The 25,447-nt window shown below is 43.9% G+C and overlaps 1 protein-coding gene across 1 annotated transcript in view; it reads left to right on the forward strand.

Annotated features, from left to right (window-relative positions):
- LOC139545833 (transport and Golgi organization 2 homolog) overlaps positions 1–24,699 on the forward strand; it is a 28,094-nt gene extending 3,395 nt beyond the window's left edge. Inside the window, exons 3-9 of the mRNA XM_071354048.1 lie at positions 2,917–3,005; positions 12,227–12,500; positions 12,638–12,724; positions 21,143–21,210; positions 21,426–21,576; positions 22,810–22,914; positions 23,538–24,699. Of these exons, the coding sequence (XP_071210149.1) occupies positions 2,917–3,005; positions 12,227–12,500; positions 12,638–12,724; positions 21,143–21,210; positions 21,426–21,576; positions 22,810–22,914; positions 23,538–23,658 (895 nt within the window). The 3' untranslated portion in view covers positions 23,659–24,699. The remainder of the gene's footprint in view (positions 1–2,916; positions 3,006–12,226; positions 12,501–12,637; positions 12,725–21,142; positions 21,211–21,425; positions 21,577–22,809; positions 22,915–23,537) is intronic.
- Positions 24,700–25,447: the final 748 nt, after the last annotated feature.

Raw genomic sequence — 25,447 nt, forward strand, 5'->3', positions numbered from 1 at the left:
TCTTCATCATTTGACCTGTGACACCGGCATGACAACCAATACGTCTCAGGTAGTTGGCTTCGAAAAGGGACGTGGGTGAAAAAACAAACATGCGTCTTCTGTGTGTCTAAATGATAATGAGCGAGTAATGGCGATGCACCAATTTTTATTTATATTTTTTATTTCACCTTTATTTAACCAGGTAGGCCAGTTGAGAACAAGTTCTCATTTACAACTGCGACCTGGCCAAGATAAAGCAAAGCAGTGCGACACAAACAACAACACAAAGTTACACATGGAATAAACAAACATACAGTCAATAATGCACATCATTATCTGGGATCAGTGTGTACCAGCAGAATTTTGAACAGAGGATGCAATTATATATTGTAGACTACATGGAATATTCTAGGTTGACAATTTTACTTGACTGTTTGTGCAATACCTATCTCAGGTTACATACTGTTACAGCTATATGTTATATTATAGGCCCACACATTTTGTATACATAAATTGAGCCCACATGTCTCGTAGAGCCAGCACGAGAAGTAAGTGTGGATAGAAATGGCCTACAGTTTAACGGCCCCGGCGACATTCAATATAGGCTACTTCTACAAACTACAGAATGTTTACTTTGATACCAGGTTTAGTGTCACTACTGTATACCAAAACAATATCACAGCATGGTCATTTTTTTGTCCAAATGTTTCATGTTTTCGCTCTCAATCACACTTTTTAATAGAACATCCAATTTTGTTGTTCAAAACAATGCTTAAACCACATCAGGAGACCACTTTTGAGGTCTGGGAAAAATCTAAGTAATTTAGATTTTTGTTGTTGTGTGTAGTTACCCTTTAGTTCAAGAGTGCGTACAAACTCAAATCACTCACAAAGGGCCCACAGATCCCAATGTGCAATTCCACCTCTCGCCTAAATCCACATCTATGTCAGCTTCTGCTGCCTCAGCACACTAATATAGGGCAGCCAAAAAGGGAGGGAAAAACCCCACAATCGTGTGTACGTGCGTGCAAGGCTAGCGGGTGATTCATGGGACAGTAGCTGAACAGTAATGTGAAGTCACTAAGTCATGCACTGTTGCCTTGCTAAATAAGTGACAGTTGTGCAGTGGTAGTAAAAAGTCACCAGAAATGAATGTCAAATGCAGCATTAGCAACAACAGTGATTAAGTCTGTTAGTGTGGTGAGTGGCACATTAAGTCTCATTTGTAATTGGATAACTACTGAAAATGCCAGTAAGTTGTAGTGGTGCTAGCTCAGCATAGGCCTAGGTTTCACTTAAAGCACTAGACTGCACTAGGTTATTTAATTTCAAGTTTTGGATTGTAGAAATGCTTATGTTTATATTCCTATTCGCTGAGTTCCTTTCTCCTATGTGTGCTGTCTGACAGGTCCCCCCCCACCCCCCCAAATTTTCCGTATCTTTCTCTCTCTATTGGAGATGCTCTGGTTGAAGGCTTGCTGGCAGGCTCCACTACCTCGACGGAAACAGGGAGACTGCAGCATAGCCAGGGGATTAATACACCAGATGTCACTGGCATCGGGAATCAATTCAAGGCTATACGCCAATTCATGCTCTTAATGAGCTACTGTTGGTCCAGTCTCTGGAATGGAGAACTGGTCAGTGTGAGGGGGCATTTCTGTAGCCAAGGACTTGGCATAGCCTAATCATTAACGTCATTGTCCAAACGTTGGTCTGATTGGGAAGTGAATTCTGTGGCCAAAGACTTGTCGTAGTCATTTATGTTGTCAATATTAGTTTGATGTCTGAGAGAGCTGCCACTGGAGGTGATTTGGCTCTAGAAGGCTGTTAGAAGGCCGGATACTTTTAAGGGTCACACATATCGCACCGAATATGGATCTCCCGTTCGTCTACCGATTGTTCAGTGCACTGTTGACTACTGACATTTTTGTGCAATTCTACATGTTTTCACTTGGTTCGCAAGTACTCTTGGCAGGCAAAGGCTATTGGTGTGTTCAAGCCCTTATTCCGTATACAGCCATCCACTGCACTGGATCAATCTGATACAGCATCTCCCGCTGGCCTTAGCCTCAGCCCGCTGGCCGTAGCCTCAGCCTCTTGCTGACACGGTCCTTTTAGACCTCTGAAGGTAGAGACATTTTGTCGCTGATGCATTATGGATTTGATGTGACGTTTGCAGTGGTGTGGGGCCTGGAAAATCCCATCTCTTAGTGATCCATGTACACTGCAGCAGTCCAAGGTGGGTGGAGAATGTCAGCAGGGGTTGTAATGTTATTGCGGTAAGGTAATCGAGGTACATGGAGAGGTATGGGTTGCATCCCAAATGACACTATATTCCCTATGTAGTGCACTACTTCTGAGCACAGTCTTATGTGCCCTGGTCTAAAGTAGTGCACTATGTAGGGAATAAGGTTCCATTTGGGACGCATCCATGGTGTTGGATAGTGACAGCACAGCAGCTTTCTTCTGCAGCTGATGGGGAACTGGGGTGCGGAACTTTACTGTGTCCTGAGGGGAGGAATAGTGCACACCCAGACAATCAGGAAACATGCAACCTCAGTCAGGAGCTCAGTTAGGTCTGCTACACGGCACGGCATGGCATTTCTCTCTCACACTTATTCACTCATGTGTGCAGAATGCAGCCTGGCAAAAGAGCACACATTCTGCTTCCCAAATGGAATCCTATTCCCTTCATAATGCACCACTTTTATATGGGCCCTGGTCAAAAGTAGTGCACTATATAGGAAATATGGGTGCCATTAGGGCCACAGACACACAGTCCCAGGGCTCAGTCTCTTCGATTAAGGACATGAGACCTGGAGAATATCAATATATCAAGATGGATACCACCACTAGGTTATTGTGTTATAGAACATTACCTTAAGTGGTCTACCATGGTCTCCCTCGTAACTCTATTTCTTTCTCTTTTCCCCTCAGACTAATTTTGGCTGCAAACAGAGATGAGTTCTACAACAGGCCAACCAAAGCTGCAGACTTTTGGGTGAGCAACAGCGAAATCCTCAGCGGTAAGTATCTGCACTTGATGTTGCAGTGACAGAAAAACATTGGTGACAGAAATCGTTCTAGAGAGGACTCCCCTCTGTTTCCCCTTCTCTCTCTCTCTCTGAGACCCTTTATTTCACCACAACCCATTTCAGCTCCGCATGAATGCCTTCATGAGCCAGATATTGGATTCCATGTCAACAAACCAATTCTGAGAAGAATTTAATGCAGTGAGTGCCCCAATGAATCATTCCATTCTTTATTAAGAGCATAGCCCTACTATGGCAAATTGACTGGGAGAACAATTACATCTCCTTGAGTTAAAACTGTTTAAAAAACAAACAGGGTGGAAGGCTAAGAAGTAGAATTAGAATGAGGGTCCTGTCATGGAGCAAGGGCATTGCTTCTGTTTGAGTGATTCCTTTCATTTCCCCTCCCTCTCCTCACAACAGACTAGGAAGTTGATTTGTTCAACAGGCTCTTTTTAGTATTTTCACATTTCTGAGTGAAGTATATAATTTGTCTTAACAGGCTATGAGTTTATTTCCTCTAGAAATCTAGAGTGGCAGAGTAATTGAGGTGTGCGAGGGATTAGGGTATAGGATTGGTTTGGAAATTAGGGCCTACGGGTCAGGTTTTATGTTGGCTTGGGATTGAGTCCTCAAAATTTTATTCGTTTTATTCAAGGTAAGTTACTCACTGATAAGTCTTTTGAAATTCACTGACTTGTCTCTTCCGATTGCCTTTGAGTCACCTTGTACCGTACAGGCGCAAGGGCATTCCTGGACCCTGCAGTAAACTACCTTTAATTGACTGATGTCTCCCAGTCAGATACACAATACAGCCCAGCTAGGAAATCAATCATCCTTCATCCCGTCTGCCGGTCGGTTGGCAGAAGAAACACAGAGCAATGCCCTTAGTTGTTCATCCGTCTCCTTTCCCTCTGTAATCGGTGAGGTCAGACTCCAGTAGCAGCCGTTTAATTGATGGATGCTTTTATGTGGCGTGTCAGAAATGAATAAGTTTGGCCGGTGAGGCTCTTATGTGGTGCTGGGGGTGGAGGGACGGCGGAAGGGCTCTGATCTGGTGTGGAGGGACGGCGGTAGTGCTCTGATCTGGTGTGGAGGGACGGCGGTAGGGCTCTGATCTGGTGTGGAGGGACGGCGGTAGGGCTCTGATCTGGTGTGGAGGGACGGCGGTAGGGCTCTGATCTGGTGTGGAGGGACGGCGGTAGGGCTCTGATCTGGTGTGGAGGGGCGGCGGTAGGGCTCTGATCTGGTGTGGAGGGACGGCGGTAGGGCTCTGATCTGGTGTGGAGGGACGGCGGTAGGGCTCTAATCTGGTGTGGAGGGACGGCGGTAGGGCTCTGATCTGGTGTGGAGGGACGGCGGTAGGGCTCTGATCTGGTGTGGAGGGACGGCGGTAGGGCTCTGATCTGGTGTGGAGGGACGGCGGTAGGGCTCTGATCTGGTGTGGAGGGACGGCGGTAGGGCTCTGATCTGGTGTGGAGGGACGGCGGTAGGGCTCTGATCTGGTGTGGAGGGGCGGCGGTAGGGCTCTGATCTGGTGTGGAGGGACGGCGGTAGGGCTCTGATCTGGTGTGGAGGGACGGCGGTAGGGCTCTAATCTGGTGTGGAGGGACGGCGGTAGGGCTCTGATCTGGTGTGGAGGGACGGCGGTAGGGCTCTGATCTGGTGTGGAGGGACGGCGGTAGGGCTCTGATCTGGTGTGGAGGGACGGCGGTAGTGCTCTGATCTGGTGTGGAGGGACGGCGGTAGGGCTCTGATCTGGTGTGGAGGGACGGCGGTAGGGCTCTGATGGAAGGTGATGGATTATGCTGCATGTGGATGTTTGTCCACACAACCATCTCAGCCTGATCTTACAGCTACAACATACGAGGGTGTTTTTGGCAGCATGAGTGAAGGAGGCTTTATTGCAATGTAACGATGCTCATTGTCTTTTTAATTCATATTTTGCCAAATAGGGAGAGGAGAACTGAGTGAATTCTGAAACCTTTTTCATGAACAGCACACGCATAGTGGCACCAACTGTCTTCGTGTTTGTCTGCTTTAACCCAACTCTAGGGGAAATTTTATTTTTATTTCACCTTTATTTAACCAGGTAGGCCAGTTGGGAACAAGTTCTCATTTACAACTGCGACCTGGCCAAGATAAAGCAAAGCAGTGCGACAAAAACAGCAACACAGAGTTACACATAAACAAACGTACAGTCAATAGCACAATATAAAAATCTATGTACAGTGTGTGCAAATGTAGAAGAGTAGGGAGGTAAGGCAATAAATAGGCCATAGAGCGAAATGATTACAATTTAGCATTAACACTGGAGTGATAGATGTGCAGATGATGATATGCAAGTAGAGATACTGGGGTGCAAAAGAGCAAGAGGATAAATAACAAAATGGGGATGAGGTCGTTGGGTGTGCTATTTACAGGTTGGCTGTGTACAGGTACAGTGATCGGTAAGCTGCTCTGACAGCTGATGCTTAAAGTTAGAGAGGAACATATGACTCCAGCTTCAGTGATTTTTGCAATTCGTTCAAGTCATTGGCAGCAGAGAACTGGAAGGAAAGGTGGCCAAAGAGGTGTTGGCTTTGGGGGTGACCAGTGAAATATACCTGCTGGAGCGCGTGCTACGGGTGGGTGTTGCTATGGTGACCAGTGAGCTGAGATAAGACGGAGCTTTACCTAGCAAAGACTTATAGATGACCTGGAGCCAGTGGGTTTGGTGAGGAATATGTAGTGAGGGCCAGCCAACGAGAGCATACAGGTCGCAGCGGTGGGTAGTATATGGGGCTTTGGTGACAAAACAGATGGCACTCAGGTAGACTAAATCCAATTTGCTGAGTAGAGTGTTGGAGGCTGTTTTGTAAATGACATCACCGAAGTCAAGGATTGGTAGGATAGTCAGTTTTACGAGGGTATGTTTGGCAGCATGAGTGAAGGAGGCTTTGTTGCGAAATAGGATGCCGATTCTAGATTTAATTTTGGATTGGAGATGCTTAATTTGAGTCTGGACGGAGAGTTTACAGTCTAACCAGACACCTAGGTATTTGTAGTTGTCCACATATTCTAAGTCAGAACCGTCCAGAGTAGTGATGCTAGTCGGGCGGGTGGGTGCGGGCAACAATCGCTTGAAGATGTATAGATGCCAGATGTATACAGAATGGTGTCCTCTGCGTAGAGGTGGATCAGAGAATCACCAGCAGCAAGAGTGACATCATTGATATACAGAGAAAAGAGTCGGCCCGAGAATTGCACCCTGTGGCACCCCCAACAGGCCCTCCGATTTGACACAGTGAACTCTATCAGAGAAGTAGTTAGTGAACCAGGCGAGGCAGTCATTTGAGAAACCAAGGCTATTGAGTCTGCCGATAAGAATGCGGTGATTGACCGAGTCGAAAGCCTTGGCCAGGTTGATGAAGATGGCTGCACAGTACTGTCTTTTATCGATGACGATTATGATATCATTTAGGACCTTGAGCGTGGCTGAGGTGCACCCATGACCAGCTCGGAAACCAGATTGCATAGCGGAGAAGGTACGGTGGGATTCGAAATGGTCGGTGATCTGTTTGTTAACTTGGCTTTCTAAGATTTTAGAAAGGCAGGGCAGGATGGATATAGGTCTATAACAGTTTGGGTCTAGAGTGTCTCCCCCTTTGAAGAGGGGGATGACCGCGGCAGCTTTCCAATATTTGTGGATCTCAGACGATACGAAAGGGAGGTTGAACAGGCTAGTAATAGGGGTTGCAACATTTTGGCGGATAATTTCAGAAAGAAAGGGTCCAGATTGTCTTGCACATCTGATTTGTAGGGATCCAGATTTTGCAGCTCTTTCAGCTGTCAGCTGTCTGGATTTGGGTGAAAGAGAAGCGGAGGGGGGGGGGGGCTTGGGCAAGTTGCTGCAGGGGGTGCTGAGCTGTTGGCCGGGGTCGGGGTAGGCAGGTGAAAAGCATGGCCAGCCGTAGAAAAATGCTAATTGAAATGATCTATTATCGTAGATTTATCGCTGGTGACAGTGTTTCCTAGCCTCAGTGCAGTGGGCAGTTGGGATGAGGAGTAAACTCTGGGATTCCTCCAGCTCCCTCTCTACCCATCCCCAGGGGCGTCAGGCCATGGCTGGGTTTCTCTATAGCAGAAAACCTCTCCTCTGTTCCCTGGCTGTTTCAGTGGACCCATATTGATCATGTGGAAGTGTAGATTTACACTACATGACCAAAAGTATGTGGACACCTGCTCGTCAAACGTCTAATTCTGAAATCATGGGTATTAATATGGAGTTGGTCCCCTTTTCTTCTATAACAGCCTCCACTCTTCTGTGAAGGCTTTCCACTAGATGTTGGAACATTGCTGCGGGGACTTGCTTCCATTCAGCCACAAGCATTAGTGAGGTCGGGCACTGATGTTGTGCAATTAGGCCTGGCTCGCAGTCGGCGTTCCAATTCATCCCAAAGGTGTTCGATGGGGATGAGATCAGGGCTCTTTGCAGGCCAGTCAAGTTCTTCCACACTGATCTCGACCAACCATTTTTCTATAGACCTCGCTTTGTGCAGGTGGGCATTGTCATGCTGAAACAGGAAAGGGCCTTCCCCAAACTGTTACTACAAAGTTGGAAGCACAGAATTGTCTGGAATGTCATTGTATGCTGTAGCGTTAAGATTTCCCTTCACTAGAACTAAGGGGCCTAGCCCAAACCATGAAAAACAACCCCAGACCATTATTCCTCCTCCACCAAACTTTACAGTTGGCACTATGCTTTGGGGCAGGTAGTGTTTTCCTAGCATCTGCTCAAACCAGATTTGTCCGTCAGACTGCCAGATGGAGAAATGTGATTCATCACTCCAGAGAACGAGTTTCCAGAGTCCAACGAGCTTTACACCATTCCAGCCAATGCTTGGCATGGCACATGGTGATCTTAGGCTTGTGTATGGCTGCTCGGCCATGGAAACCCATTTCATGAAGCTCCCAATAAACAGTTATTGTGCTGTCGTTGCTTCCAGAGGCAGTTTTGAACTCGGTAGAGAGTATTGCAACCGAGGACAGACTATTTTTACACACTTCAGCACTCGGTGGTCCCGTTCTGTGAGCTTGTGTGGCCTACCACTTTGTGGCTGAGCCGTTGTTGCTCCTAGACATTTCAACTTCACAATAACAGCACTTACAGTTGACAGGGGCAGTTCCAGCAGGGCAGAACTGAGTTGTTGGAAAGGTGGCATCCTATGATGGTGCCACATTGACAGTCACTGAGCTCTTCAGTAAGTTCATTGTTTGCCAATGTTTGTCTATGGAGATTGCATGGTTGTGTGCTCGATTTTATACACCTGTCAGCAATGGGTGTGGCTGGAATAGCCGAACCCACAAATTTTAATGGTTGTCCACATACTTTTGTATGTATAGTGTATCATCCTGCCTCTGCACATGCTTCCCTTAGTTACCTTCTCTCTCATAGAAACACACATCTCAGTGTGAGAGAAGTGATTTGTAGTCGTAAGTGACATTTTAGGTCAAGATTAACAGCCTGTGTCGTATAGCTCTTTGCTTCTCTCTAAGTTTATTCAAGTTCTTGTACAGTGCAATACAAGGTCAAAACGGCAAGAGTCTAGCAAATCACACCAGCTGTAGTAAAACAATCCATATTTCTCTTAACGCTGTACTGATTTACTTATTCCCTGTGTAAGGATATCACCTCAATCCACGTCCAGACAAATAGAATGTATGAGTAATCTATTCAGTGTTTTCAGAGTTCCGTGCTCTACATTCTAATGATCAGCCAGGCTCCAATGATAATGAATGCAAGGCAGAGGCCTCTGTCTGTCTGCTTATCAGAAACCCACTGCTCAGCCTTAACTTGATTTTAAATTCAAATTAAGTACAAAATCAATGGTTGTCCACATACTTTTGAATGCTGTTTTTTTTGGCACTCCATATTTATGATATTTATTTTTTTGTAACTCAGAGAGAAGTCAAACTAAGCAATCAGTGATGGCTTGGAGGAGGGTGAAATATTTGTCCTTGATTTGCATCTTCTAGAATTAATAAATGATTATAAGCAAACTATAATCACTTCATTTGAGTGTAGACCTGCAGCATTATTGTCAGCAGTACGTGATCGCCATTATTAATTCACAGTGCATTCAAAAAGTATTCAGACCCCATCCCCTTTTCTACATTTTGTTAAGTTACAGTCTTATGCTAAAATTGATTAAATACTTTTTCTCCGCATCAACTTACACACAATATCACATAAGCGAAAACATTTATTCATTTTTTTTATAAATGTATAAAAAATAAACTGAAATACCTTATTTACATAAGTATTCAGGTCCTTTGCTATGAGACTTGAAGTTGCGCGCAGGTGCATCCTGTTTCCATTGATCATCCTTGAGATGTTTCTACAACTTGATTGCAGTCCACCTGTGGTAAATTTAATTGATTGGACATGACTTGAATAGCCAACACCTGTCTATATAAGATCCCACAGTTGACAGTGCATGTCGGAGCAAAAACCAAGCCATGAGGTAAATGGAATTGTCCGAAGAGATCCGAGACAGGATTGTGTCGAGGCACAGATCTGGGGAAGGGTACCAAAAAATGTCTGCAGCATTGAAGGTCCCCAAGAACACAGTGGCCTCCATCATTCTTAATTGGAAGAAGTTTGAAAACACCAAGAGACTTCCTAGAGCTGGCCGCCCAGCCAAACTGAGCAATCAGGGGAGAAGGGCCTTGGTCACCAAGTACCCGATGGTCACTCTGACAGAGCTCTAGAGTTCCTCTGTGGAGATAGGAGAAACCTTCCAGAAGGACAACCATCCCTGCAGCACTCCACCAATCAGGCCTTTGTGGTAGAGTGACCACCATCTTGGAGTTTGCCAAAAGCACCTAAAGACTCTCAGACCATGAGAAACAAGATTTTCTGGTCTGATGAAACCAAGATTAAACTCTTTGGCCTGAATGCCAAGCATCACGCCTGGAGGAAACCAGGCACCATCCCTACGGTGAAGCATGGTGGTGGAAGCATCATGCTGTGGGGATGTTTTCAGCGGCAGGGACTGGGAGACTAGTCTGGATCGAGGCAAAGATGAACAGAGCACAGAAAGATCATTGATGAGAACCTGCTCCAGAGCCCTCAGGACCTCAGACTGGGGCAAAGGTTAACCTTCCAACAGGACAATGACCCTAAGGACACAGCCAAGACAACGCAGGAGTGGCTTCGGGAGTGGCCCATCCAGAGCCCGGATTGAACATCTCTGGAGAGACTTGAAAATAGCTGCAACGCTCCCATTCAACCTGAGAATGGGAGAAACACCCCAAATACCAGGTGTGCCAAGCTTGTAGCGTCATACCCAATAAGACTTGAGGCTGTAATCACTGCCAAAGGTGCTTTAACAAAGTACTGAGTAAAGGGTCTGAATAATTACGTAAATGTGTTATTTCAGTTATTTTGGGTTTAACTTTTTTTTGCTTTGTTATTATGGGGTATTGTGTGTAGATTGATGAGGGGGAAAAAACAATTTAATACATTTAGAATAAGGCTGTAATCTAACAAAATGGAGAAAGTCAAGGGGTCTGAATACTTTCCGAAAGCACCATAACTCCTGGTCTTAATGAGGTAATTTGCATTCTTGAATAGCTTTGCGGTTACGACACAACAAAACACGACCTGCTGAGCTCTACCTGCTATAATAAGCGCAATGCATTTAGAGAATGGAGAGAAGCTTATAGGTGGAGAGAAAATAACAATACCTGAAAACAACGGAGGAGGGGGATTAAAGGGGAGAGTTGCTCTCATTCCTTGCCGTTCCTGCCCTAGGCCATATTAGCAGGATATATGACGCAGGACACCTTGTCTACAGGGAGAACTCTGCATCCCCCAGCAGGAAGTGGGAAAAGTTGTTCCTAAACCCCCTGACCTCCAAAATGAGACCTAGAACCCTGTTGCCATGCCAATGGCATGTCTATAAACCCCCGTTCATGACAGCTGTCTTATAGTTTCAGCAGGTTCCAGTTAGGTTTTTTCTCTAGTCTACGACGCAAGTCCATCAAATTAAATCACGCATGTCTGCTGCAGAGAGTGAGAGAAAACAGAAAGGGAGGGGACAAAGTCAGCTATCTTTAACATTGTCTGGGTTCCCTTTTTCAAAAAAATCACAGAGCTTTTGACTCACCCTCATAAGTCAGGCTGGTAAAGAAAAAAATAATTAACATGTGTCCTCTCAGAATTCTAATAATGGTCCCTTCAGCTCAAGGTTTCTTCTGTGTGTGAAGATAGGGAGACTGATAAAACTTTGTGTGTGTGTGTGAGAGTGAGTGAGTGAGAGAGCGAGTGAGTGAGAGAGCGAGTGAGTGAGAGAGCGAGTGTGTGAGAGAGCGAGTGTGTGAGAGTGAGAGTGTGTGAGAGAGAGAGAGAGAGAGTGTGAGAGTGTGAGAGAGTGGGCGGCTATAGCTCATGCCTTTTATCCAGAGAGAACACGTGTACAGAGACTTATTATACCCAGTGTCAAATCCACTCCTAGCCCTAGACACGTCATGGAGGTTTGGAAAGGAATAGACAGGTATAAGCAGTTTAGAAATAGCTACACGTTAACGTCTGACAGGCTAGGTGGAAAATCCTCTGAGAACTATGTGCCTTGGGCTAGAGGTCGAATTGCATGTATTGGCTGTACCTTAGGAAATTAAATAATTGAGACAGCATTGTCAATCAGAGTCCTATAAGGAAGTGGGCATTGATTGGTAAGGCCAAACCTCAGCGAAAATATTCATCAACCCATCCCATGTTCTCTAGTTTTGATCAGTCTGCCCAAACCCTTGACTCACTTGAACTCAGCTGTGAGGAGGTTGAAGCCGTTGTAGAGATGTCTCTCAGACGACACCCTAGGTAGGTAGGAGGGTAGGAGTAGCTGTCCTGGCTCTGATCCGTCAGGAAGTTAGACACCAAGAACCCTTCAACACAAAGAATCAACATTATTCTTACTTTTCACACATTCAGAGAGGTTGCAGACCATTCAGGCAAGCCCAGGATCCCTACACATAGCAAGAGCAGACTTATCATTAGGCTGCCTAGTTGGTTTTGTAGCAACACACAGATTTAGTCATACCATCCAAATAAATCTACACGACACTGGTTAAAATAAAAATGTGATGCAGTTACGAGGAGGACATTCGAGGTAAAATATGTAACATAGGTCTTAGACTGGGTGACATCTGAGATCTGTTTCCATGTTATTTAGCACTGTGGTGCGGTCAGCCTAACGCATCACCGGGGGCATGCTGCCTGTTCTCTATGACATCTACAACACTCGGTGTTAAAGGAAGGCCAAGAAGATCATTAAGGACCTCAGTCACCCAAGCCATCGACTTTACTCGGCTACTGTCTATTTACGGAGTCAGTACAGGTGCATCAGTGCCAAGACCGAGACAAAAAAACTGCTTCTATTACCGGGCCATCAGACAGTTTTATTATTGTTTTAACCCTTTTCTGCCCAATTTCGTGGTATCCAATTGGTAGTTACAGTCTTGTCTCATCGCTGCAACTCCGGTACGGACTCGGGAGAGGTGAAGGTGGAGAGCTGTGCGTCCTCCGAAACACAACCCAACTAAGCCACACAGCTTCTTGACACAATGCCCCCTTAACCCAGAAGCCAGCCACACCAATGTGTCAGAGGAAACACTGTGCACCTGGCGACCGTGTCAGCGTGCACTGCGCCCGTGCGCCACAGGAGTCGCAGGTGAGCGATGGGACAATGACATCCCTGCCGGCCAAACCCTCCCCTAACCTGGACGACACTGGGCCAATTGTGCGCCGCCCCATGGGTCTCCCGGTCGCGGCCGGCTGCGACAGAGGCTGGACTCGAACCAGGATCTCTAGTGGCATTGCGGCTAGCCATCACTAGCCGTCTATTAGGTGATGCACACTCACTCACACAAAAAACACAAGCTATGACACACACACCTCATACTCACAATCTAATGCTGCCGTCCCACGTCGTAGAGACATTGAACCACTGGACACTTCCTGTATCACACTGAGTATTTAAATACTGTATTCCCAACATAGCTCATTCTAATATCTCTGCGACTGTATCTGTAATTACATAGTTACACTGTTTATACACACAGCATATTTAATATATACCTGATTCTTGACATAGCTCACTCTGATTATATCTACTGCTGTACATATCTTTTAGTATATCTTGTGTAAATTCTTCTGGTGTAGATACTTATAGATTGCATTTGGATTACTGTTACAGTGCTATTTGGGCTGTTAATTGGAGTCGCCCAGACGTTCTTGTTTTTATCTGTACTTCAAAAAAATATATACATTATTTGTGTACTTGTTTGACATTTTACTACATTGTTAGGAGCTAGTAACATAAGCATTTCACTGCACCCACTACAACAAGAAAGGCGCAGCAGCGCCTCTTCAACCTCAGGAGGCTGAAGAAATTCGGCTTGTCACATAAAGCACTCACAAACTTCTACAGATGCACAATCGAGAGCATCCTGTCGGGCTGTATCACCGCCTGGTACGGCAACTGCTCCGCCCACAACCGTAAGGCTCTCCAGAGGGTAGTGAGGTCTGCAGAACGCATCACCAGGGGCAAACTACCTGCCCTTCAGGACACCTACACCACCCGATGTCACAGGAAGGCCATAAAGATCATCAAGGACAACAACCACCCAAGCCACTGCCTGTTCACCCCGCTATCATCCAGAAGGCGAGGTCAGTACAGGTGCATCAAAGCAGGGACCGAGAGACTGAAAAACAGCTTCTATCTCAAGGCCATCAGACTGTTAAACAGCCACCACTAACATTTAGCGGCCGCTGCCAACATACTGACTCAACTCCAGCCACTTTAAAAATGGGAATTGATGGAAATTATGTTAAAATGTACCACTAGCCACTTTAAACAATGCCACTTAATATAATGTTTACATACCCTACATTACCCATCTCATATGTATATACTGTACTCTATATCATCTACTGCATCTTGCCATCTTTATGTAATACATGTACCACTAGCCACTTTAAACTATGCCACTTTATGTTTACATACCCTACAGTACTCATCTCATATGTATATACCGTACTCTATACCATCTACTGCATCTGCCATGCCGTTCTATACCACCACTCATTCATATATCTTTATGTACATATTCTTTATCCCTTTACACTTGTGTGTGTGTGTAAGGTAGTAGTTGTGGAATTGTTAGGTTAGATTACTTGTTGGTTATTACTGCATTGTCGGAACTAGAAGCACAAGCATTTCGCTACACTCGCATTAACATCTGCTAACCATGTGTATGTGACTAATAACATTTGATTTGATTTGAACATCTGCTAAACGGTGTACTCAACCAATAAACGTTTATTTGATTTGTTGGTGTTAGAAGGACAGGCTGCTACCGAAGAGGGGGGAACTGCACTACATCGGTTAAGTGTCAGGAAGACACCTGACATCTGGCCTTACAGAAAATAAACAAATTAGAAAGCTGCTATTACACAAAGAGGTGTTTTCCTCTCGGGGTTGAGCATCTGCAGTGAGGACAGCTGACTACTAGAGAACACACTGACACTACTATTCACTTATTGTGGTGCTAATGCTAGTGAACGAATGCTTAAAAAGGCAGTTGACCATACCGGTTTCACGTTAGCGTCGGCTTTCTAGGAACAAAGCCTTTATTAGGAATGAAATATTAAAACACGACTGTCTGTTAAAGATGCATGCACATATCAAACTGTTCAGTGGACATTATTTTCTTCCTGATTGGTCCTCACCTCTTCCTTGTGAGTCTGGATTGGGCCTTCCCTCCAAGTAATTGGTCAGTGCGGCCAGCTTGCACCTCTTGTTGATCCCCAGCCATGACCCTCCTTCCTTCCCCTCTTCCAGGTCTAGCCCTGACAACACACAACAATCACATCACACTCCACGTCATCCCATAACTCCCACATTAACCTTCTTCACATTTTAACACCTCCGTGACTGAAAATAGAACAGGTGTAACTGACTAGTGAGATTGAATGCTACAGTGCATTCGGAAAGTATTCAGACCCCTTGACTTTTCCCACATTTTGTTACGTTACAGCCTTATTCTAAAACGGATTACCGTTTTTTTCCTCCTCACCAATCTACACACATTATCCCATAATGACAAAGCAAAAACTGTTTTTTTGAAATATCCCATTAACAGAAGTATTCACACCTTTTACTCAGTACTTTGTTGATGCACCTTAGGCAGCAGTTACAGCCTTGAGTGTTCTTGGGTATGACGCTACAAGCTTGGCACACATGTATTTGGGGAGTTTCTCACATTCTTCTCTGCAGATCCTCTCAAGCTCTATCAGGTTGAATGGGGAGCATCGCTGCACAGCTATTTTACATTTTACATTTTAGTCATTTAGCAGACGCTCTTATCCAGAGCGACTTACAGTAGAGTGCATACATTTTTATTACATTTTTACATACTGAGACAAGGATATCCCTACCGGCCAAACCCTCCCTACCGGCCAAACCCTCCCTAACCCGGACGACGCTATGCCAATTGTGCGTCGCCCCACGGATCTCCCGGTTGCGGCCGGCTGCGACAGAGCCTGGGCGCGAACCCAGAGACTCTGGTGGCGCAGCTAGCACTGCGATGCAGTGCCCTAGACCACTGCGCCACCCGGGAGACCGAGGTCTCTCCAGTGATGTTCGATCGGTTTCAAGTCCGGGCCCTGGATGGGCCACTCAAGGACATTGAGTGACTTGTTCGAAAGCCACTCCTGCGTTATCTTGGCTGTGTTCTTAGGGTCGTTGTCCTATTGGAAGGTAAACCTTCGCCCCAGTCTGAGGTCCTGAGCAGGTTTTCGTCAAGGAGCTATCTGTACTTTGCTCTGTTCATCTTTCCTTGATCCTGACTAGTCTTCCAGTCCCTGCTGCTGAAAAACATCCACACAGCATGATGCTGCCACCCCCATGCTTCACCGTAGGGATGGTGGCAGGTTTCCTCCAGACGTGACGCTTGGCATTCAGACCAAAGTGTTCAATCTTGGTTTCATCAGACCAGAGAATCTTGGTTCTCATGGTCTGAGAGTCTTTTGGTGCCTTTTGGCAAATTCCAAGCGGGCTGTCATGTGCCTTTTACTGAGGAGTGGCTTCCCTCTGGCCACTCTACCACAAAGGCCTGATTGGTGGAGTGCTGTGAAGATGGGAGAACTTTCCAGAAGGACAACCATCTCCACAGAGGAACTCTAGAGCTCTGTCAGAGAAACCATCGGGTTCTTGGTCATCTCCCTGACCAAGGCCCTTTTCCCCCGATTGCTCAGTTTGGCCGGGCAGGGTCTTGAGAGAATCTTGTTTCTCATGGTCTGAGAGTCTTTAGGTGCTTTTGGCAAACTCCAAGATGGTGGTCACTCTACCACAAAGGCCTGATTGGTGGAGTGCTGCAGGGATGGTTGTCCTTCTGGAAGGTTTCTCCTATCTCCACAGAGGAACTCTAGAGCTCTGTCAGAGTGACCATCGGGTACTTGGTGACCAAGGCCCTTCTCCCCTGATTGCTCAGTTTGGCTGGGCGGCCAGCTCTAGGAAGTCTCTTGGTGTTTTCAAACTTCTTCCAATTAAGAATGATGGAGGCCACTGTGTTCTTGGGGACCTTCAATGCTGCAGACATTTTTTGGTACCCTTCCCCAGATCTGTGCCTCGACACAATCCTGTCTCGGATCTCTTCGGACAATTCCATTTACCTCATGGCTTGGTTTTTGCTCCGACATGCACTGTCAACTGTGGGATCTTATATAGACAGGTGTTGGCTATTCAAGTCATTTCCAATCAATTAAATTTACCACAGGTGGACTGCAATCAAGTTGTAGAAACATCTCAAGGATGATCAATGGAAACAGGATGCACCTGCGCGCAACTTCAAGTCTCATAGCAAAGAGTCTGAATACTTATGTAAAATGGTTTTTCTGTCTTTTTATTTTTAATTTGCAAACACCTGTCATTATGGCGTATTGTGTGTAGATTGCTGAGGATTTTTTTTATTGAATCCATTTTAGAATAAGGCTGTAATGTAACAATGTGGAAAAAGTCAAGGGGTCTGAATACTTTCCAAAGGCACTTTGTCCGTGTTTGGCTGCTGCCCCTGCGGTAAGAGACTTAACGAAAGGAGACATCACTGCCACTATAAATGTACACGCACTTACACACACACACACACACACACACTTACACACACACACACACACACACATGAGATGAGATGTCAGCTGAGAGAGCAACAAGCAATATGTGTTTATTTGATGATGTATGCTCTGGGTCTGAATCACTCCATCCCTCTGTCTGCCTGGGCCTGTGGAGCCTCCTGTAGACCCACAACTAGATGTATGGATGCTGACAGATGGGACACCACGGTACGCAACGCCATAATAAAACAGACAAGGGATTGCAGCTGCTGTGACTGTCATGTATTTGTTTGTAGACCTTTTTAATAAAGGCTCATTATAGAGCTATTAGTTTCCCCCTCTGCACAGTGAAACAGCAGTGATGTGTGTTGGTTAGAGACAACCCAGAGGAAATACTGTGTCTGTGGCTGCTCTTTCTCTGAAACGATAGTTGCGTCTTGTCTCTTGCATACAGAGGAGGCCCTTTATTACAATCAGTGGATTTCTCATCCATCCTTAACCAATGACGTGACGGTTTATGATTTGGGGGTGAATGGCTATGTGGGACAAGATGTGTGGCGTCCATTTTAAACATCATCTCTATTTCTTCCTGTTGTTGTCAAGTTCTCCCTAGGAGAGGTGGGTGTGGAGTCGGACGCAGGAAAGTAAGAATTGCAAGAAGGGTGTTTATTTACAAGTCCATCAAGAACAGGCACAGGACCACAACAGCAGCCACTAAAAAACAGGAACGCAGTCCAGAAAAAACACCTGTTCAACAAACCAAACGCAACCCAAACAAATGACAGATACACAAACAATCCCGCATAAAACCTAGAGGGTAGGGTGAGATTAAATACCCCACTGATTAACCTAAACTAGACACAGGTGAACAACAAGACAGACAAAACCAAACAAAAAAGAAAAGGGATCGGTGGCAGCTAGTAGACCGGCGACGACGACCGCCGAGCGCCGCCCGAACAGGGAGAGGAGCCACCTTCGGTGGAAGTCGTGACAGTTGTATAATGTTTATACTCATCGTCATGGGGATGCACTAATAGGAAAGGCATATACTTGTGTATTTATCACCCAACTGAATAAAAATGTTAATCTCTCAACTTCAAATCTGTATTGGCATGATTTATATTACGCCTTCCCTTAATTATGTTGCTTGTAAAACCAATATTGCCTTGATTAATAATCCATAGCTCCGTCGTTGGGTTTGCATTCTTTCAATTCAGTTGATATCTTTGCATGCATTTGTTTCCTCTCTGACTGAGCCTTGGCGGAACTAAAGATGTATATTTCAAATGTATCATCTCTCAACTTTTTATCTCAAATGCCCTCAATTTAATGTTGTTAGCACTGACCCTGAAGAAGGCACATTGATGCCGAAACGTTGGTGTTTTTTTTACCCAATACTGGGAGGTTATATTTATGGAGTGTGCGCCTCTTTGTTTTTATAGCACTGTCAGCCAAGCAGCTGTAATATTTATTCATTCAAGACTGTGGTGGTAGAAGATTATCCATTTATTCAGGAGCAAAGACTCCCTCAGACTCTTAACTGTCATCTCATGACATCCCACAATGCAATTCCATTTTTTGGCAGGTTTTTTATTTTTCCTTTAAGAAGGAAAACAGCAGTAGATCAGATCGCAGCAGCATTTCTCAGATGGTTTCCATGGTGTATGGTCCATTTTAATGTTGATGAGTAACAGTAATGCATATTCTCTTAGTATCACCCAAAGGCAGTATCCTATCCTCAGCTAAAGCAAAAACAAATGAGTTACTTAGCTGAGCTCTGCATCTAGAGCATGGAATGGCTCTCCAGTGCCCATGTGTTAAACCAGATGCCTTAAAAGAAGTAATAGTTCATTTTGGCTCTGAAATGTTTGGGACCATGTTTGGAAATCGGCAGTGTTCAAAAAGCATCTGCTCTGCATCCCTTCAACTTTCAGCTACTTTGTCTAATTTACCAAGATGTTGTAATGGTATTCTGATTATATACAGGCAATTTGAGTTGACCTGGGAGATTCCATTAAGTTTTAAAGACCCCGGTTCTTTTCTTAACACAGCTGAAGTTGACTGGCTTTTCTTTGTTCACAGAGTAACTAGGACGTGACGGTCAGATCAGATGTTGCTATGGGTGGTCTTTCTGTTGGGATTAGAGCTGCTGTCTTTCTGTTGGGATTAGAGCTGCTGGCTAAACAGTCAGCTGTTTAGCCCTCATGAAATGCATAAAACTGCATCAAAGAAATTGTTTACCCTTGGACTTGCCTAGATACCTCATACCCCCGACTCCACTGGTGGTTATAAATGCCGATTCAACCAATGTCAAAAACATCAGCAAGCTCGGCACAGCAGCAAGGCGCAAAATAAGGCACTACTTAAACACTTCAGAATAATGGACTGCATTCCATTAAAACAAATATACTATCCTGCATGGGGATTATCATTCTGGCCAGCTAGATCTTCAAAGTGCTGTTTCTAAAGCTTCACAGAGAACTTCCTCTTCCGGTTGGTTCCTCTTCCCGTTGGTCATGCAGCAGAAATTTAGGTTTTGATATTCACATACTCTGGCAAGAATATCAGAAATACTTCTTTCCATTGTGCTTTTGGGTGAGACTATTGAGCTTAGACCTCAATGTGTCCAAACAATATGTGAGTATTTGTCTGGGTTGGGACCGAGAGTAATCTTCACAAATAGCTCCATCTCTCCACAGCCCAATGAGCCCAAAGCACCATTTGGTCACCTCTCTGTAGGTTTGCAGTTTTATATACATATCAAGAGAGGGGTTATTTGTGAAGAAGAGTATCAAAACCGAGTCGTCAACAGGCAGTGAAGCTGCAAATATTGTACCCATGGAAGGAAGCTACAAGACGATAATATGCAACAAAGTAACAACATGGTTTCTGTCATTACTGTAGTTACCAGCAGTTACATTGCCAAAAGTTTTTGTATCATTCTGGTTTGGCTTTCATCGGCTAGACTTTGATATTGTTTGGTTTTACTAGCACACTGACTTACTGGCCTTTTTTAAATTCCTCTGCCCTAGGACATTTACACCAGATGAGAAGTGGTAACACAAACAGATACCCTTTGCAAATGAGCAAGGTCTACTCTTTTCCCAGCTTAATTGCTTATTGCGGCATAAACAAATTTACAAGCTCGGACAGGCAAATTACCTTCTAATTAATTGGAAGAGATAAGCATTTAGCAGACAGCGGAACCCCTCATGTCAGACATTTGATTTTGTTAGTCCCTCTGTCAGTGGCTTTTTGTAGATGTTATTATCAAACAATTCTCAATCTCATGCCGGGAGAGTAATCTTCTCTCTTCTCATATAGCGCTTTAGAAGAAGCGCAACTCGAGGATGGAAACAGGAAACAGTTAAGACTTTGATGTATTTAACTTTTGACCCTGGCCACTGACTCCACAGATCAGAGCCATAGCAGGTATCTGGATACCTGTCTGGAGGTTAGATATTGATGCAGTGTTGCTCCAGTCTACACATTTGACTGATGATGCTACTGATGGCTGTCAGAAACAACTGACAAGGCAATTAATTCACTTTCAACACTTGTGTTGGTTGTGATTCATTCATTCATTTTCCTGTACTGCAGTTGAAAAGACTTTCATGTCGGAGAGGCGTTCCAAATAGAAGTAGGATCTCTTTTCAGCCAGGGCAGGAGAGACGTAAACAGACTCGAGGTCTAGTTAGACTGGAGGACGATTTGCAACGGCCTACTGTTTAATTTATTTTTGTATTTAAAAGAAAAAATCACCTCATCTGATTGCCATCTATTGCTACAATTTACCATTGTCTAGTTTTTATTTGGCATTTCAATTTCCTTTACAAATGCAGCGGCTCCATTAATCGCTGCAAAGCTGAACAGGAAATAATAGCAAATTTTATAAAGGATGACCCTCACAATTAAACAGAACTTTAATCGGTCACCAACTTGCATGTGTAATTTCCTCTCATGGTGTCCAATGCAGGGCCAAAGAAGACACTATGTGTTACTATGGAAACAGAGGCAACACCGAACCCATCCATCTAAATCCAGGTCTGCATTTCTTTCATGTGGAATTGCTTTTGCATTAATATACATGTTTGTGCGTGTGTGTGTATAATTATACTATATTCTATCATTGCACCATACAAGCATGCAGGATTTTGACTATGAGCCTATGCCTCTGTATGTGAGTGCATGTTTTGGGGGATAACATGCACATTTTGTAGGAATCTCTGTTCTCTAGCAATGCTGTGTGTCTGCTACAGCAGGAATCTATGGTTTGAGTAACTCCCTGTTGGAGACCCCGTGGAGGAAGCTGCAGCATGGGAAGAGACTGTTCACCAGTGTAGTGAACCAACCCTTGCCCTGTGACGTTCTGGTCCATGACCTGCTAAACGTCCTCAACAACGAGGAGCTGTGAGTTTACCACACACTCGCTATCAATAACACAGTAAATTCTTCATCAATACATGTACATGCACACTCAAAACACTAAACATGAAGACACACACCTGCACAATGTGCAGTTCAGTTTACATTTTGAAGCGGTCAATGTGACATGGCATAATCTACATTAAAACATATACCTACAGTACCAGTCAAAAGTTTGGACACACCTTCTCATTCAAGGGTTTTTCTTTATTTTTACTATTTTCTACATTGTAGAATAATAGTGAAGACATCAAAACTATGAAATAACACATATGGAATCATATCGTAACTCAAAAAGGGGTGAGTTGGACCGCAGAGTGAAGGAAAAGCAGAATATGTGGGAACTCCTTCAAGACTGTTGGAAAAGCATTCCAGGTGAAGCTGGTTGAGAGAATGCCAAGAGTGTGCAAAGCTTTCATCAAAGCAAAGGGTGGCTACTTTGAAGAATCACAAATATAAAATATATTTAGATTTGTTTAACACTTTTTTTGGTTACTACATGATTCCATATGTGTTATTTCATAGTTTTGATGTCTTCACTCTTATTCTACAATGTAAAAATAAAGAAAAATCCTTGAATGAGTATGTGTGTCCAAACTTTTGACTGGTACTGTACATACTCACTGTCACTCGTAAGATATTTGGTAGTAACTTACAAGGACATGTGTCTGAGGGTAACACTTCTACACATTTACTAAGGCTATAAATATGTTTACTCATTATTGGTTTGCGAGTACCACAGGTGGACATTCAACATGGCTACATGGGGATCGAACGTGAACACCACTTGACTAAGAGAACATATAGTCCTGCACACATTACATGAATGTGCAATTAGGAAAATAGTACACTGCTGTTGTTGGAATCTTGCGCTTTTATGTTGAATTAATTGCAAAGCTTTTAATCAGTTAACTTTTGCTCTCCACAGACTACGCCTACCTCACTCTCTTATAGGTTTATCAGCTCCACAATGTGCATTATGTAGTGCTGAAATGTATGTCCTATTATATAAGTAGTTTTTGAAACTTTCAGTTCAGTAGAAACGTTCTTTTCTGTTTTTCTCCATGCACCTGGTAACACTGAAAACTCTTAATTCATGAGGTTTGAGGGAGAAGTTGAGAACCGTATCTTTTCTGAAGGTACGCCCCTTTCTGTTCCAAATCTCTGTGACAGTCTGAGGAGGATTGAGTGAGAACGGTTTCTGTTTTTATTCTTTAGGAACACTCCTGACCCGGTTCAGGAGAGCCAGGGTGAAGGGTACAGCAGCCCCATGCTGCGGGTCCTGTCCTCCGTGTGTGTTCGATCCCCTCACTATGGCACAAGGTCAGAGTCCTCCCAGTCCATGACACCAATTAACTAGGCCAGACTCCTAGAGATACAATATAATACCAGAGTGTCTTTTGTGATAAACCTTGCCAATGTCCAACCTAGTGTTCTTATTTAATTCTGTGGTCAGAGTCCCATTCTGTGCTCCCAGTCCCACCAATTGGCTCTCCATTTATCATGCGGTGCCTGCCATCAGACATGAGGGCTGTGCTTGTGGGGTTTAAAAGCAGGGACATATTCGTAGGGCACCGAGGGAAATGAAAACAATTGGTTCTTATTTGACAAATCCATTGTCGTCTTCATTAGTGCGCACCGTAGCAAACGGCAGACGTTTTGCAACAAATTATTTTCTTATTGGACAAATCCAGTTAGTATCTCTCTGTTTCAGTCTGTTTAGCTCTGTTGCTGCATAATAATAACGCACCATACATCATACAGCTCCTCGTGCATATAATCTCATCTATAACCAGCATGCCCCTGGCCTCCAGTCTAGTGTGATAATGAAAGGTGATTAGGGAGCTCTTCCCCAGCATCACAATATGCGTTTTCCCCGTATTTAAGCCCCTGATCTCGTTTCACCCCTCTATTTATCTGATGTTTTGTGTCTCTGCCTTTTTCAGGACCAATACCATTATCCTCATAGACTCATCAGGGAACGTGACCTTCACAGAGCGCACCATGCTCAACTGTGACATCAGCCAATGGAGCACAAGCTCTTTCCAGTTCAAACTCAAGGACTGAAGATGGCTATATGGGAATTACACTGTGCCTTTCTGCATCCCTCCTCCTATCCATCCTCCCACAGCAAGCTCTGGTTACACCGTAGTGGAATGAACATTTTCCTTTTTCCATTTAAAATGGTGGTGGGAGAGAGTGAAATTATGGCACATATTTGGAAAGAGTTTGATTTGCATTTGTCAAGTAGTTGTCTTTGGGTGTTATGGGTGTTATTTAATCTTAAATTATATCAAAGAACTTGCTATTCTTATTCAAATATTTTTCATTGTGTGCTTAAAAAGTGGTTTTATTGCCAAAGAACAAATGTAATTTATCAAACTAAAATAATCTTTTTACATTTCACATTGCATCTATTTACTCAGCACTGGATTGCTGAGGAAGACGAGAACTAAAAGGTTGATACGTAATTTCTGGCTTCGTGGCTCAGACTGCCATCTTCTAGGCAAGTTGGTTTGTATCTCAAGAGTGTAAAATGGTAACACTCATAGAAGCAGCAGCAGCCATCACCTATCCGTACAAATAATGACAGGTTTGATTTCCTAAATGTTCATCTCAGGTGTTATAACTTTCCTGTGACATAATTATGAAGGCGTATTACGACAGCCTGCCTTGTACTATAATAATTATCATTGCACCGGATTTTGACTTTGTGACCCAGGTTTGCTAGTTACAAGTAAATCACAGAGGAAAGGACTTTAAATGTTTTTTCTAAATGGTAAGCAAAGTGTTTTATTTTTATTTTTTCTGCCTTGTTCCACATACTGCATAGGAGAACAGATTGCCTTGCTGTGAAATAACTGAAAGGATTCCTTTTGTCACTCACACCTTCAGTGTTCTGTGGTTCTTACCCACTTTTTCTCTATGTATAACAGTCCGTTACTCTCACAAATTGTAATGACCATTTCAAATTTTGTGTGTTGATGTTGAGGAGCCCAGTGGTTTTATGTAACTGACCGCAGGTATCCATAGAAGTATCGAAACCCCTGTTTACCATGTCACTGTTGTCTTGATATAAATTGTGAATAAAGTACTTTTTCATCTGTATTATAAACTCAATCTATATTGCAAATGTATAGTATTCTTTCAAGAATATATCTTATCAGCCAGTTTTTTATTAGACAATCACAAGCTTATTAAAGTGGGGCTCCCGAGTGGCGCAGCAGTCAAAGGCACTGTATCTCACTGCAGTCCCTAGTTCAAATCCAGGCTGCATCACATCCGGCTGTGATTGGGAGTCCCATAGGGTGGCACACAATTAGCCCAGGGTTGGCCGTCATTGTAAATAAGAATTTGTTCTTATCTGAATTGCCTAGTTAAATAAAGGTAAAAAAATAATAATATATACATTAAAAAAACCAGTGTTGGTGTATGGTTGGTAACTGAATAAGCTGTGGTCATTGCAATGTTGATGTTTATATACTGAACAAAAATATAAACACACATGCAACAATTTCATAGATTTGACTGAGTTACAGTTCACATGAGGAAATTGGTTAATTTAAATTAATTCATAAGGCCCTAATCTATGGATTTCACTAATATGCATCTGTTAGTCACGTATACAGTGCCTTCGGAAACTATTCAGACCCCTTGACTTTTTCCATATTTTATTATGTTACAGCCTTATTCTAAAATGGATTAAATAAATACATTTTTTTGCAAATGTTATTAAATATTTAAAAAACATATACCTTATTTACATAAGTATTCAGACCTTTTGCTATGAGACTCGAAATTGAGCTCATGTGCATCCTGTTTCCATTGGTCATCCTTGAGATGTTTCTACAACTTC

The sequence above is a fragment of the Salvelinus alpinus genome, chromosome 19, assembly GCF_045679555.1.
Source record: "Salvelinus alpinus chromosome 19, SLU_Salpinus.1, whole genome shotgun sequence".
NCBI lineage: Eukaryota > Metazoa > Chordata > Actinopteri > Salmoniformes > Salmonidae > Salvelinus > Salvelinus alpinus.